The sequence below is a fragment of the Rutilus rutilus genome (genome assembly GCF_951802725.1).
Source record: "Rutilus rutilus genome assembly, chromosome: 23".
Taxonomy (NCBI): domain Eukaryota; kingdom Metazoa; phylum Chordata; class Actinopteri; order Cypriniformes; family Leuciscidae; genus Rutilus; species Rutilus rutilus.
In genome coordinates, this window is record NC_140233.1 from 720,557 (window position 1) to 735,770 (window position 15,214).

The 15,214-nt window shown below is 33.8% G+C and overlaps 1 protein-coding gene across 1 annotated transcript in view; it reads right to left on the reverse strand.

The window, feature by feature from the left end:
• Positions 1-2,782: 2,782 nt before the first annotated feature.
• The window catches only part of LOC311283510 (ubiquitin carboxyl-terminal hydrolase 46-like), a 51,801-nt gene continuing 39,369 nt past the window's right edge, over positions 2,783-15,214 (reverse strand). Inside the window, exons 9-11 of the mRNA XM_084397965.1 lie at positions 8,041-8,184; positions 7,607-7,670; positions 2,783-6,245 (exon numbers count right to left, since the gene is read on the reverse strand). Coding sequence (XP_084254091.1) covers positions 5,677-6,245; positions 7,607-7,670; positions 8,041-8,184 — 777 coding nt within the window. The 3' untranslated portion in view covers positions 2,783-5,676. The remainder of the gene's footprint in view (positions 6,246-7,606; positions 7,671-8,040; positions 8,185-15,214) is intronic.

Sequence of the window (15,214 nt, forward strand, 5' to 3'; positions counted from 1 at the left end):
GGGCAGGAGGCTCAGAAGCATCCAGACCAAGACCAACAGGTTCAGGGATAGCTTCTTCCCCCTGGCCGTTAGGCTATATAACTCGTAATACACTGCAACTGATATAGACTGTCTTTTATATAATTTATTATTATTGTATTTACTGTTAGTATATTTATTTATTTATTCATGTGGATGTGATAGGATGTTTTTATTCTAGATAGGTTTTTCAAATTTTATTATTGTATGACAATGTTGGGTGGGGGTGGGATCTAAGCATTTCGTTACATAACTTGTTATTGTAATGACAAATAAACTACCTTGTACCTTGTACCAGGGTTTGTGAGGGCTTTGCTTCAGTTTCAGAGTTAAAGTCACTGTTGTTCTGGAGAACTTGCTCATCACTCATGGTATGTTTAGTGTGCTGATTTGTCTGAGGATTGTCTGGTTCACTCTTTTTTCTATGTTTTGAAAGCTTTGGATGATCTTCCTGTGGCCAAGTGTTTGCTCTTTTTATTTGTTTGTTTTGACTTTCTGACTCACTGACCACAGAACTTCCTGAACCTGAAAAAAGAAACAAGAATAATGCTATAAAACAAGCGTTTTCAACTGTCCACTGAACATATAGCATGTGTAATGCTCTTCAGGCTTTTAAAGGGAATGGGAGATGACACTCTGATTGGTTTATTTCACGTTACGCCCAAAACACACCCATTACTCATTGTGATTCTGAATTGAAACGAGGCGTCAGTGTCTTTCAGTATCACTGTCCATCTGAAGCTTTTCGTTTTACTCCTCTCTTTTCCCCAACAGGGCTATAGCGTGTCTAGTGTGGGATAGTTTCAGTTTACAATCTGATCAAGTGTTTACATGTTCTATTGAACGGATTCTAAAAGGTTTGTCCCACCCCTCTCCAGTCGGTTTGGGCATTTTTTTTTAGATTGAGGGGTTTACAGGGAGCAGTTTCAGTCGGATTGGACTTTTAAAACAATCCATGTAAATGCACCTAATGTTACGATTTCATCCTCAGTTTAGAAACCCCATGCATTTACTAGGTTTGAACATTTCGATATTAACTCACATTTCTTGTACAAAAGAAGGTATGCTTCAGTGTTTGTCCGGATCACACATCTGAAAAATATGAAGAAAGGCCATACAGTAAAGGGATGAAACAAAAAAATCCATATCACAAAACTTCATTAATATCTCAGCCATAAAGAATTACACATGTAAATGTATTTCTCAATGCAAACATCTGCACAAAAACTAATTCAGTGTGACTGCTAAGAACATTATAATGGATAAAAGCACTGTCAGATTATACTATATCTATCAGTAAACTATCAGTTTAACTACTGAAAAAAGGGAAAGCACATTAAACTACAATGGTTTAGTAAAAAAACAAACAAAAAATCAAAGACAGTTCACCTTGTGTACTCTGGAGTCATCAAACTGATACCATTGGTTGTCAGCATCTTTGATGTGAGCGTAATAGTGTCCACCAATGAGAGAGCCAGAATGGTTGGCTATAGCATACAGATCATACATGTGATTTACACCAGCCTCATCCTGAAAACACAGATAAGACAACACTGTTTTACTAATTCACTACAGAAAGAACCAGTTAACCCAATGATGAGAATATAGTTTTCAATGATCCAGTTCATGAATAATTTTTCAGCTCTGCCTCAATAATCTGTTCACAGTTTAACAACTCAATGAAGTACTAGCTTTTCAATGAATAATGACTAAAAATATGATGTTCCTGTTTTGAAGCAGTACTAAGTGATTTTGCTCCTGATGTTCATCTGCATGAGAGAGTTTAGAGTCTTGAGCTTTTGCAAAATAATACACAGTACATCTTGTTGTAAAATGTGCTGGATTGTGATGCCAGATATATTTTAGGCCCAAGGAAAAAACATTGGTTGTGGCCAAAGCCCAAAATTTGATACTGTATCTCTGAAATTTTGAGATACCAGTGCATTAGCTCATAGGGTCTCACAGAAATGTTAAAATCAAAATGTCCTCTAGACCTTTTTATTAATGCTTATGGCAGACAATTTTCAGTCTCGTCAGAGGTCCCTGTCGTCTACATATTTAAAACACTGTCTCTGGTTCTCATTTGATGAATCATGTTACACATCACGTTTTGTTCTCAATTTATGGTCACAGTTTCTGTTGGTATTTTGGCACACAATTAAGATGCCTTATATTGAACTCTCTGGTTTCTGATTTACATCTAACCTACTTTATAAACCTGCAACCTTGGTCTTTTCAGTACACACCCACAAAACATGTTTACCAAGTATCACCATTTCAACATTTACAGGAAATTGTTTGATTTACAAGAAGTGTTTGCCTTAAGAGAAAATGAAAGCATTACTGTCTAACCCTGCAGCAGAGAGCTTTAGCCTATCTTTTCCTGCTGGGGTTGGGTCGTGTGTGTGTGTGTGTGTGTGTGTGTGTGTCCATTACCAAGGAACAACTGAGCTTGGGTTTTCACCCAGCACACCCAAATCTTTGGAAAAATATCAATGTGACGAATTATTCACTGCCATGCAAAATCATAAGGCAATGTCTGATGTTTTTCACTAGACACAAAACAATTAGTTACATAATTTCTGATGATGATCATAGTGAAAAAAAAATCTTTAAGCTATTGTGAGACTAATGCTTTGTTATGAACAATAGTTTTAAAAGAAGTGAGCTCATTTACAGCACAATACACGATTTCATGAATATTATTTTGGATAGTGTTGTATATATTTTCCCTTTAAATGACTACGATTTTCATCACACATCTCCATAACCTTTACATATCAAAAGATTTGATATTACCTTCAGGTTTTTGGTTAGAAATTGCGGTGGGAGTCCGTGCCAAACTCAGTCTGGATCCGGATGCTCTCAAGGCTCGATGGGATTAGATGGGTTTTAGAAGTAAATCACTCTGACACTTGTTATAGAGAAGTTTACCACAATCACCACAATCAATGGTTTTGTTTTAATAACAAAGTACAGAATAAAAATAAACATAAAACAAACATGAGAACTCCTCTTGTCTTCACACTTCAGTATAGTAAAGCAGAAGTTACACATGTCTCGGTTGTTCGATATGCTCTTTGACTTAGATGCACTACAAGCTTAATTTATCTTAAAGCCACACCGTGTAACTTTTCAACCTTCATAATCTATTTCCAAGACCCTTGTGATGGTACATCAACTTACAATAGGTTGAATGAGACGTCTGCCAGAGCCTGACGGGGTCTGTATCGCTTTTACTGGCACTATGTAACTTCGGGGTTCGGGTAGTAACCAGAGCACAAAAAGAACTACAAAATTCGACTGCTTTACGGCATACGTCACTTCCCCCACCACTTCCTCAAATTCGGACTTGAGCGTTTATATACTGTCTATGGACGTGAGAGGCCAACCAGCGTTTGTTTTCGGCTTTCGTGCGTATGTTTTTGTCATGGGGGCTTTTGTGTTTAGACCTGGCCACTTCATGCGTTTTCTCAGATGGGATAGCTATCCGATCGTGAAAAAAACAGGTGTAAATGCCCTCCGAAACGCATTCAAGACGGATTTGAATCCGATCGCTCAAACCACTTCAGGAGGAGCTCTGAGACGCATTCCAGACGAAACTGAACAAGTGTAAATGCATCTGGTTGTTGAAACCACATATGTAAATTGTACTCCTCCCAAAAATGCTAAAAAATAAATAATACAAAAACCGTGTGAGAGCGTGTTATAGGCTATATGTTATATCCAGATATGACGACGCGCTGGAACACGCATCACCGCAGATGAGAAGCTGAGCATCAATTCATCAAGGCAACGTGCAAACTATCGCAAATCAAAGTGAAAGTAAGTCGCAGACGCTTAACACACAATCATCATCATTAAAAGTAAAGAAACTAAATGATCTTACCAGGGCTGTTACTGCTCTCTCTTATTGCGGTCTTTGATTTAGAAATTTTAGCTGATGATCAATAAAATGCAGTTCATAACTGTTGCTTTCGGTGACACTCCATTAAATCTGCATATAGCGCGAGAATTGAAGATCGGATTTAAATCCGTTTCGCAAAAACACATTTATGTGACCAGGTGTAAATGGAATCGTTTTGATAAATCTGATAGCTATCCGATCTGAGAAAACGCATGAAGTGGCCAGTAAATAAATCTCTTAAACTTGTTTGCGTTCTGTGTTGTTGCGCTTGCTTGTAGTATGTCATTTTTTTGCATGCTGTTCATTGATCCATTGCTGATAATTAGACCAGTCCAATAATTCCCACATATGTCTAGCTAGCTTTCGATTATCAGAGCTGTTAACAGACAACTCGTTCTCTTACGTGTTTTTTGCGTTATGTTTTATTGCCTAGCTTGCCTCACGAACTAGTTTGCCAGCTGAACTCAGGTGTTGTGAGGTGTATTTATCACGTAGTCCTGAGGGAAATCAGACGACGCTGTTGACGTTGATTCTTGCGATTATCATGAGAACAGTTTTCAATATCTCACATAAATATCAGGACATAAATAAGCCTTGAGGTTGTAAATAAATGAGCACAATTTGCAAACTAGATAAATTGTAATAATCATGTCTTCGGAGTCTGTGTGTGTGCCTGTTCCATGCCCGACACAGGGTGGAGGGTGGAGGGTGGGGGGTGGGGGGTGGGGGGTGGGGGATTATTTGCGACAGTGCAAGTATTCCACAGCGACTCTAGGGGTCGCTGTTTGACAAAAACAAATTCTCCACAGTGTGGCTTTAAGCAACATATTATATGTAAAAATGTATCATCTTATACCCATTCATACATATTTCAATTACATATCACACTTTCTTCATGATTTATCAGAAATAGACTGGTGTTCGAGCTTCAAACGAAGTTGCACACCCTCTGTTAGTTTGTCCATTTTATATTTCAAACAATTTTTCTCAATGTTCTTCCCCAATTTACTGTTTTATAAGTTCCATCAACCTTTTATTCAAAGGCTCTTGTTGTCTAATTATTCGCATCATCTCTCTGTTTTCTCTGGTTCTTGGCTTCATTCTTTTCTACTTTGTCCTGTTTTTTTGCTGAAGATTAGCTACAAGCAATCATCCAAGTTCATTTCAAGATTGTTTGTTATAATTTGTTCTTCGCCCAGGGAACTTACAATGGAAGTACACTCATCACAATTGCCGACAATGATGTTTTAATTTATAAGAAGGTTGATTTTAAAGTATGAACATAAATCAATGATGTGACTTTATTGTTTTTATGCTACTTTATTTAGTTTAAACATTTTCAAACATATGTTTGTACCATAGGTTGCTTAGAATAACACAAGTATAATTCACTTTGCTCTTGTTTTGTTTCTAGTGTTTTCACAGCTTGAGGAAACTCTGCTGGGTAATTAACCAGCATTAATTGTGTAAGTGAATTAAATTCTGAACATTTGTGCTACCAGTTTGTCCCTCATTTACTATATTTATCAAACATTGATTTAATAACAAATAATAATGAATGTTTTTAAGTCATTTTATTGTTTTAGTCCTTTTCTGAGTTTATTTAGTCATTAATAATATTATTACTAATAATTATAACATGTATCTATATTAGTACTTAAATTCCTTAACTTAAAATACATTTACATTTTAATTTGTGTGCAGTAGTATTATTACATAAATGTAATTATACTATAACTGTCACTTTCAGCTTACCTACGTACAAAAAAAGATGCACAAAACAAGTATGCACAAAACAAGTATGCACAAAACAAGTATGCACAAAACAAGTATAGACAAAACAAGTATGCACAAAACAAGTATAGACAAAACAAGTATAGACAAAACAAGTATGCACAAAACAAGTATGCACAAAACAAGTATAGACAAAACAAGTATGCACAAAACAAGTATGCACAAATAGATTCCAGGAAGCTGATTATGTATGACTTGTAATTTTTGTCCATTACAGATTTAGATTCTTCATCTGTCACCATTTGCTGGGCGCTTGCGTTTGTTTCAGGGTTAAACTCACTGTGTTCTGACAGACTCGGGGTAGTTTGATGCTCTATTGTAACTATTGTACTTTCAGGAACATCCAGACATCCATCACATGCAGAGGTATTAGTGGACTCTGCTTGCTGCTCTGGCAGACTGGAATTAATCTTTAACTCTTCATGAACCTTGTCAGTGACTGTCTCATCGTTCTCAGGAATCACACATTTACTGGATGTTCCTTCCTCCATGATTGGTTCCTCTTTTGCTGTTTGAGAATGTGAGGCTGTGAAAAGAAAAATAATTAACAATGTTTTTATATGATTTCACTTCAAAAGATATTTGAACTATTTTAACTCACAGACTATTGAAAATCAATGTGAAGTATTATATAACATTGTTTTAAAAGAGTTATCTAATGCTATAATGCCCACTTTGATCATCAAGTTCTAATGGTTTATTTCCTAACCAACCTAATCACAGTTTTATATTTTGTTTCACACAGATTGTATTGAGCAGTGTACATGACATCTTTCATTATCTTGTTACGGTATAGCCTATACCGTAACAAGATCATGAAAGATGTCATATACACTGCTCAATAAAAAATATCGCTGTTTGGATTTAAATAGGCAAATTACGAGTCTATGATTGGATCATTATTGCAGTGATTATTACAGTTCTTCTGAACCTAATTGATGAAGTGTGCAGCTTTTCATTTCTTAAACATCCATAGGAAGACACATCATGGCCATATTCCAGGATGATAATGTCAAAATTCATCAGGCTCAAATTGTGAAAGAATGGTTGGGAGGAGCATGAAGAATCTGGGTTCTGGTTCTGAGTCCAGACCTTAAATTCAATGAAAGTCTTTGGCATATGCTGGAGGAGACTTTACAGAGTGCTGGAAAAGTGTTTAGAACGAATTTACAGGGCAGAAAACAGCGTCTTCTTGAAGAACCCAATGAAGACCATAGGCAGGCATTATGCAAATGTTTTACCGAGTTACTTATGACAGTCACGGAAGTGACACTGGAATTCCTTACGACAGACAGGGCTTAGATTAAGCCAGGATTCGGCCTTAGTTCAATTAGGAAATTTAAGTATAGCTTTTATAAACGTGCCTTAGAAAAACACATTACTGGTGTGCATCTTTTTGAGACAAAACAATGAGACTGACATATATTTAATAAATGCTTTCAGTTAAAACAGATCAAACATGCATTATAGTCTGAGACTAGCTTAAGCCTTGTCTTTGAAACTAGATGAATAACTTTATTTATTGTGCACAACTTTGCAGACCGTTTACATTCACAGACAGCTACATTACTTATTGAATGCAAGTTAATATTTGAAAGCATATTTGGGGCACTTTAAGTATTTGCCTATTTAAATCAAACAGCAAAATGTATTTATTTTTTGGCTGGGCAGTGTATTTTAAATCTATGATCTTGACTATTTCTTGATTGTGTTTTTGAATGTAAATTTCTTGAATTCTTATTTTGTAAAGTAGTTTCAGGCTGAATTTAGAACAGCTGGTTAGCAACTTCTACTCTAAGATTTCTGCCATATAGCAGAAAACATAAGTGTAGTATGCTAATTTGAAACAGCATGCTTCCTTGGTTGAACACTTGCATATTAACTCACATTTTTTGTATAAAATTAAGTATGCTTCATCACTGAGCAAGGGGTTGTTCAGATCACACTCCATCTAAAAAAAATAAGAGTAAAGATCATAAAGTAAAGGGATGAAACAAAACTATCCATACCACAATTCATCACAGGTCATAAATATTTTAGTTATAAAGCAATACAGAATTTAAACATGTAAATATGTCTCAATGTAAATATCTGCACAAGAGGTCTAAATTCTGTTTGACTCATTATGATGTGCAAAAGAACATTATAATGTGCAAAAGCTCTGTCAGATTATACTATATTTATTACTAAAAACATTAACTGAAATAACCAGATACTAAAAAGACTGCGAACAACTAGCTTAAAATATACGAGAAATGACAACACACTTCCACATTAATATGTGGTTTAGTCAAAATATCAAGAAATCAAATATGGTTCACCTGGTCTACCGAGTTGTCATTAAATCGATACCACTGCTGGTCCTCAAATGATTTGATGTCAGCGTAATAGTGTCCACCAATGAGGGAGCCAGAATGGTTGGCTATAGCATACAGATCATACGTGTGCTCTACACCAGCCTTATTCTGAAAACACAGATAATAAGACTAATCTTATTGTTCACTAATGTTCTACTGAAACAAACCATTCAGTGATCTGTATTGAACTGGAAGTTGTTCAAAAATATTAAAGGACTTATAATGACGTGTGGGAAACAGACATTTATTAACTCAAAAAAGGTGGAATATACTGTACAAGTCATGTTAACTACTGTTATGATACTTTTTTTTGTATGTTGCTTGAAGATTCTTAAAAAGATTTTGTGCGTGTGTGTGTGTTAATTTGCAAAGAAAGAACATCATACAGATTTGGGGCCTGATGTATAAATGTCTAGCGTACGCACAAATGGGCATAGAAATGTGCATACACAATATTCCACACACACATGGGATTTATAAAAAATAAACTAGGACTAAATGTGTGCACTGTACAGACACGTCTAGACCGTGTGTACACACTCTTTTACTGGAGTAAGCAAAGTCATTTAGTAAACAGAATTTTACATTTGATATACACATATAGATTAAATATGCTCTCATTAATGGAGTTTTCATGAAATTATTATCCTGAAGTAACAACATTTTTAAAATAAATTTTAAATCTAAATAGAAATATTTGTAGTGGATGTAGTGCTTTTGGAAACTTTGCCAGTGGCATGCTGTTTTTTAATGTTTAATGTTTGTTTCTGTGTTCTAATGTTTTAACACATGACAATTCCACTTTAAATTGTGTTCTAAATAGCAGAACGTCTCAGTTAATATTGTCCTGGCTGGAACTAAGACCTGGGTGGTGGGCTGCGTCTCGCTTCCACGAGAAGCTCGACATTGCGGCTGAGATGTTGTTTTTCCTTCAGACTGCGGCAGAGCAGATGTAGAACCGCAGAGGGTCTGTCTTTCAAGAGATAGGATTGCAACATCATTATGGTCATGTGCTCACAGTGAGAGCATGAACCATCTACGAACGCTGCCTCAGCATGTTGACGGCACAGATATGTAATGCAGCAATTCTGACTGTAAGATATGGCCAGGAAACAAACGCATCCAAAAAACACATGGATGGAAAGACATCTTGTAAAAGAAAACTGCTCTTATGGCCGAAGCACCCAGGGGGAAATCACTGCACTTATCTATGCAATTGCTGATGAAACACTGCTGAATGTGCCATAGATACCAGAAGAGGGAAACCCTTCTATGGTGATTGGCAGAGCGATCGATGTAGTAAACACACAACCACTCTGCTCTGAAACAAAAATCCGAATGAGTGGATGCATGCTGCCATCTTAAATACCTATTAGCCCTGGGGAGTGGCTTGCTAAGCAAATTCCACTCGCCAATTCTCATTGCCTGTTTTTGTAGTTGAAGCTCCCAAACGAGACTAATGTCTCATTAATCTCATGTCATGTCAGTAATGTCATTTGACATAATGTTTTTGTCATGATTCTGCCTTGGTGTCCTAGAATTTTCTTGTTTTGAGGCAGAATCATGACAGACCCATGTTTTATGTGTAAGCACATGGCCATTTGTTTGGCCATGTGCTTGCGTTGTCTCGTCATGTAACCCTGCCCCCTTGTTACCCTTGTTAAGTTGGCTTGAGAAAGCCAACTTACTGAAATCCTATTTAAACTTATTATTATTCTTCTTCTTCTTCTTATTCTTCTGACCCAAAATTTATCAATTCTAACTCCTCCTAGAGCTTTAACTCTACAAACTCCAAACTCGGGTCAGACCTTCAGACTGTTCTGACTTGAGTTGCTATATCTTTTCAGACTGATTTGACTTTCAGTTTTCTTAAAAATTAATATTAAAAACCATAAAAATCCCATAGACTTGCATTGCAGAGTGCTCATATTGAGCCAAGACTACGGTGGCCCATTAGTGTACAAGCCAAAAACTCAAATCTAAACTCCCTGAAGCCCTAGACTCAATTAAACTACCATTCTATGGATTAATAAATATATCTATCTATCTTCAAACTTTATCTATCTATCTATCTATCTATCTATCTATCTATCTATCTATCTATCTATCTATCTATCTATCTATCTACAAACCTTTTCTATCTATCTATCTATCTATCTATCTATCTATCTATCTATCTATCTATCTATCTATCTATCTATCTATCTATCTATCTTCAAACCTTTTCTATCTATCTATCTATCTATCTATCTATCTATCTATCTATCTATCTATCTATCTATCTATCTATCTATCTATCTATCTATCTATCTATCTATCTTCAAACATTTTCTATCTATCTATCTATCTATCTATCTATCTATCTATCTATCTATCTATCTATCTATCTATCTTCAAACATTTTCTATCTATCTATCTATCTATCTATCTATCTATCTATCTATCTATCTATCTATCTATCTATCTATCTATCTATCTATCTATCTATCTATCTTCAAACCTTTTCTATCTATCTATCTATCTATCTATCTATCTATCTATCTATCTATCTATCTATCTATCTATCTATCTATCTATATATATATCTATCTATCTATCTATATATCTTCAAACCTTATCTATCTATGCTACAATCAGTAAATCATACTTGAACATGGTAAATCATGGTATACTATAGTAAATCATGGTAAACTATGGTAAATTGTGGTAAATCATGGTAAACTATGGTAAATCATGGTAAATCATGGTAAACTATGCTAAATCATGCTAGAATCAGTAAATCATACTTGAACATGGTAAATCGTGGTATACTATAGTAAATCATGGTAAACTATGGTAAATCGTGGTAAATCATGGTAAACTATGGTAAAATCATGGTAAACTATGATAAATCATGCTAGAATCAGTAAATCATACTTGAACATGGTAAATCGTGGTATACTATAGTAAATCATGGTAAACTGTGGTAAATCGTGGTAAATCGTGGTAAATCATGGCAAACTATGGTAAATCATGGTAATCTATGATAAATCATGCTAGAATCAGAAAATCATACTTGTACATGGTAAATCATGGTATACTATAGTAAATCATGGTAAATCATAGTAAATCATGGTAAACTATGGTAAATCATGGTAAACTATGATAAATCATGCTAGAATCAGTAAATCATACTTGAACATGGTAAATCATGGTATACTATAGTAAATCATGGTAAACTATGGTAAATCATGGTAAATCATGGTAAACTATGGTAAATCATGCTAAACTATGGTAAATCATGCTAGAATCAGTAAATTACACTTGAACATGGCAAATCGTGGTATACTATAGTAAATCGTGGTAAATCATGGTAAAATATGGTAAATCATGCTAGAATCAATAAATCATACTTGAACATGGTAAATCATGGTATACTATAGTAAATCATGGTAAACTATGGTAAATCGTGGTAAATCATGGTAAACTATGGTAAATCATGCTAGAATCAGTAAATTACACTTGAACATGGTAAATCGTGGTATACTATAGTAAATCATGGTAAACTATGGTAAATCGTGGTAAATCATGGTAAACTATGGTAAATCATGCTAGAATCAGTAAATCATACTTGAACATGGTAAATCATGGTATACTATAGTAAATCATGGTAAACTATGGTAAATCGTGGTAAATCATGGTATACTATAGTAAATCATGGTAAACTATGGTAAATCGTGGCAAATCATGGTAAACTATGGTAAATCATGGTAAACCATGCTAGCAACATGGTAAAAAAAATTCTAGCATCATGCTAGCAACATGATAATCATGCTAGCATGGTAAACTATGGTAAATCATGGTAAACTATGATAAATCGTGGTAAACTATGGTAAATCATGCTAGAATCATAGTAAATCATACTTGAACATGGTAAATCATGGTATACTATAGCAAATAATGGTAAACTATGGTAAATCATGGTAAACTATGGTAAATCATGCTAAACTATGGTAAATCATGCTAGAATCAGTAAATTATACTTGAACATGGCAAATCGTGGTATACTATAGTAAATCATGGTAAACTATAGTAAATCGTGGTAAATCATGGTAAACTATGGTAAATCATGCTAGAATCAATAAATCATACTTGAACATGGTAAATCATGGTATACTATAGTAAATCATGGTAAACTATGGTAAATCGTGGTAAATCATGGTAAACTATGGTAAATCATGCTAGAATCAGTAAATTATACTTGAACATGGTAAATCGTGGTATACTATAGTAAATCATGGTAAACTATGGTAAATCGTGGTAAATCATGGTAAACTATGCTAAATTATGCTAGAATCAGTAAATCATACTTGAACATGGTAAATCGCTGTATACTATAGTAAATCATGGTAAACTATGGTAAATCGTGGTAAATCATGGTAAACTATGGTAAATCATGGTAATCTATGACAAATCATGCTAGAATCAGTAAATCATACTTGAACATGGTAAATCATGGTATACTATAGTAAATCATGGTAAATTATGGTAAATCGTGGTAAATCATGGTAAACTATGGTAAATCATGGTAAATCATGGTAAACTATGCTAAATCATGCTAGAATCAGTAAATCATACTTGAACATGGTAAATCATAGTATACTATAGTAAATCATGGTAAACTATGGTAAATCGTGGTAAATCATGGTAAACTATGCTAAATCATGCTAGAATCAGTAAATTATACTTGAACATGGTAAATTGTGGTATACTATAGTAAATCATGGTAAACTATGGTAAATCATGGTAAATCATGGTAAACTATGCTAAATCATGCTAGAATCAGTAAATCATACTTGAACATGGTAAATCGTGGTATACTATAGTAAATCATGGTAAACTATGGTAAATCGTGGTAAATCATGGTAAACTATGGTAAAATCATGGTAAACTATGATAAATCATGCTAGAATCAGTAAATCATACTTGAACATGGTAAATCGTGGTATACTATAGTAAATCATGGTAAACTGTGGTAAATCGTGGTAAATCGTGGTAAATCATGGCAAACTATGGTAAATCATGGTAATCTATGATAAATCATGCTAGAATCAGTAAATCATACTTGAACATGGTAAATCATGGTATACTATAGTAAATCATGGTAAATCATGGTAAATCATGGTAAACTATGGTAAATCATGGTAAACTATGATAAATCATGCTAGAATCAGTAAATCATACTTGAACATGGTAAATCATGGTATACTATAGTAAATCATGGTAAACTATGGTAAATCATGGTAAATCATGGTAAACTATGGTAAATCATGCTAAACTATGGTAAATCATGCTAGAATCAGTAAATTACACTTGAACATGGCAAATCGTGGTATACTATAGTAAATCATGGTAAACTATAGTAAATCGTGGTAAATCATGGTAAAATATGGTAAATCATGCTAGAATCAATAAATCATACTTGAACATGGTAAATCATGGTATACTATAGTAAATCATGGTAAACTATGGTAAATCGTGGTAAATCATGGTAAACTATGGTAAATCATGCTAGAATCAGTAAATTATACTTGAACATGGTAAATCGTGGTATACTATAGTAAATCATGGTAAACTATGGTAAATCGTGGTAAATCATGGTAAACTATGGTAAATCATGCTAGAATCAGTAAATCATACTTGAACATGGTAAATCATAGTAAATCATGGTAAACTATGGTAAATCGTGGTAAATCATGGTATACTATAGTAAATCATGGTAAACTATGGTAAATCGTGGCAAATCATGGTAAACTATGGTAAATCATGGTAAACCATGCTAGCAACATGGTAAAAAAAATTCTAGCATCATGCTAGCAACATGATAATCATGCTAGCATGGTAAACTATGGTAAATCATGGTAAACTATGGTAAATCGTGGTAAACTATGGTAAATCATGCTAGAATCATAGTAAATCATACTTGAACATGGTAAATCATGGTATACTATAGCAAATAATGGTAAACTATGGTAAATCATGGTAAATCATGGTAAACTATGGTAAATCATGCTAAACTATGGTAAATCATGCTAGAATCAGTAAATTATACTTGAACATGGCAAATCGTGGTATACTATAGTAAATCATGGTAAACTATAGTAAATCGTGGTAAATCATGGTAAACTATGGTAAATCATGCTAGAATCAATAAATCATACTTGAACATGGTAAATCATGGTATACTATAGTAAATCATGGTAAACTATGGTAAATCGTGGTAAATCATGGTAAACTATGGTAAATCATGCTAGAATCAGTAAATTATACTTGAACATGGTAAATCGTGGTATACTATAGTAAATCATGGTAAACTATGGTAAATCGTGGTAAATCATGGTAAACTATGCTAAATTATGCTAGAATCAGTAAATCATACTTGAACATGGTAAATCGCTGTATACTATAGTAAATCATGGTAAACTATGGTAAATCGTGGTAAATCATGGTAAACTATGGTAAATCATGGTAATCTATGACAAATCATGCTAGAATCAGTAAATCATACTTGAACATGGTAAATCATGGTATACTATAGTAAATTATGGTAAACTATGGTAAATCGTGGTAAATCATGGTAAACTATGGTAAATCATGGTAAACTATGGTAAATCATGCTTGAACCAGTAAATCATACTTGAACATGGTAAATCATGGTATACTATAGTAAATCATGGTAAACTATGGTAAATCATGGTAAACTATATTTGGCTAAATCTATATTTTGAACTTATCTATCTATCTATCTATCTATCTATCTATCTATCTATCTATCTATCTATCTATCTATCTATCTATCTATCTATCTAACTTCAAACCTTTTCTATCTATCTATCTATCTATCTATCTATCTATCTATCTATCTATCTATCTATCTATCTATCTATCTATCTATCTATCTATCTATCTTTTTAACTAACTAATCTATCTTTCTTTTTAACTAAATAATCCATCTTTCTTTCTTTTTAATGAACTAATCCATCTTTCTTTCTAACTAATATATTTTTCTTTCTTTCATTCTAACTAATCTATCTTTCTTTCTTTCTAACTAATCAATCCATCTTTCTTTCTAACTAATCTATCTTTCTATCTAACTAAT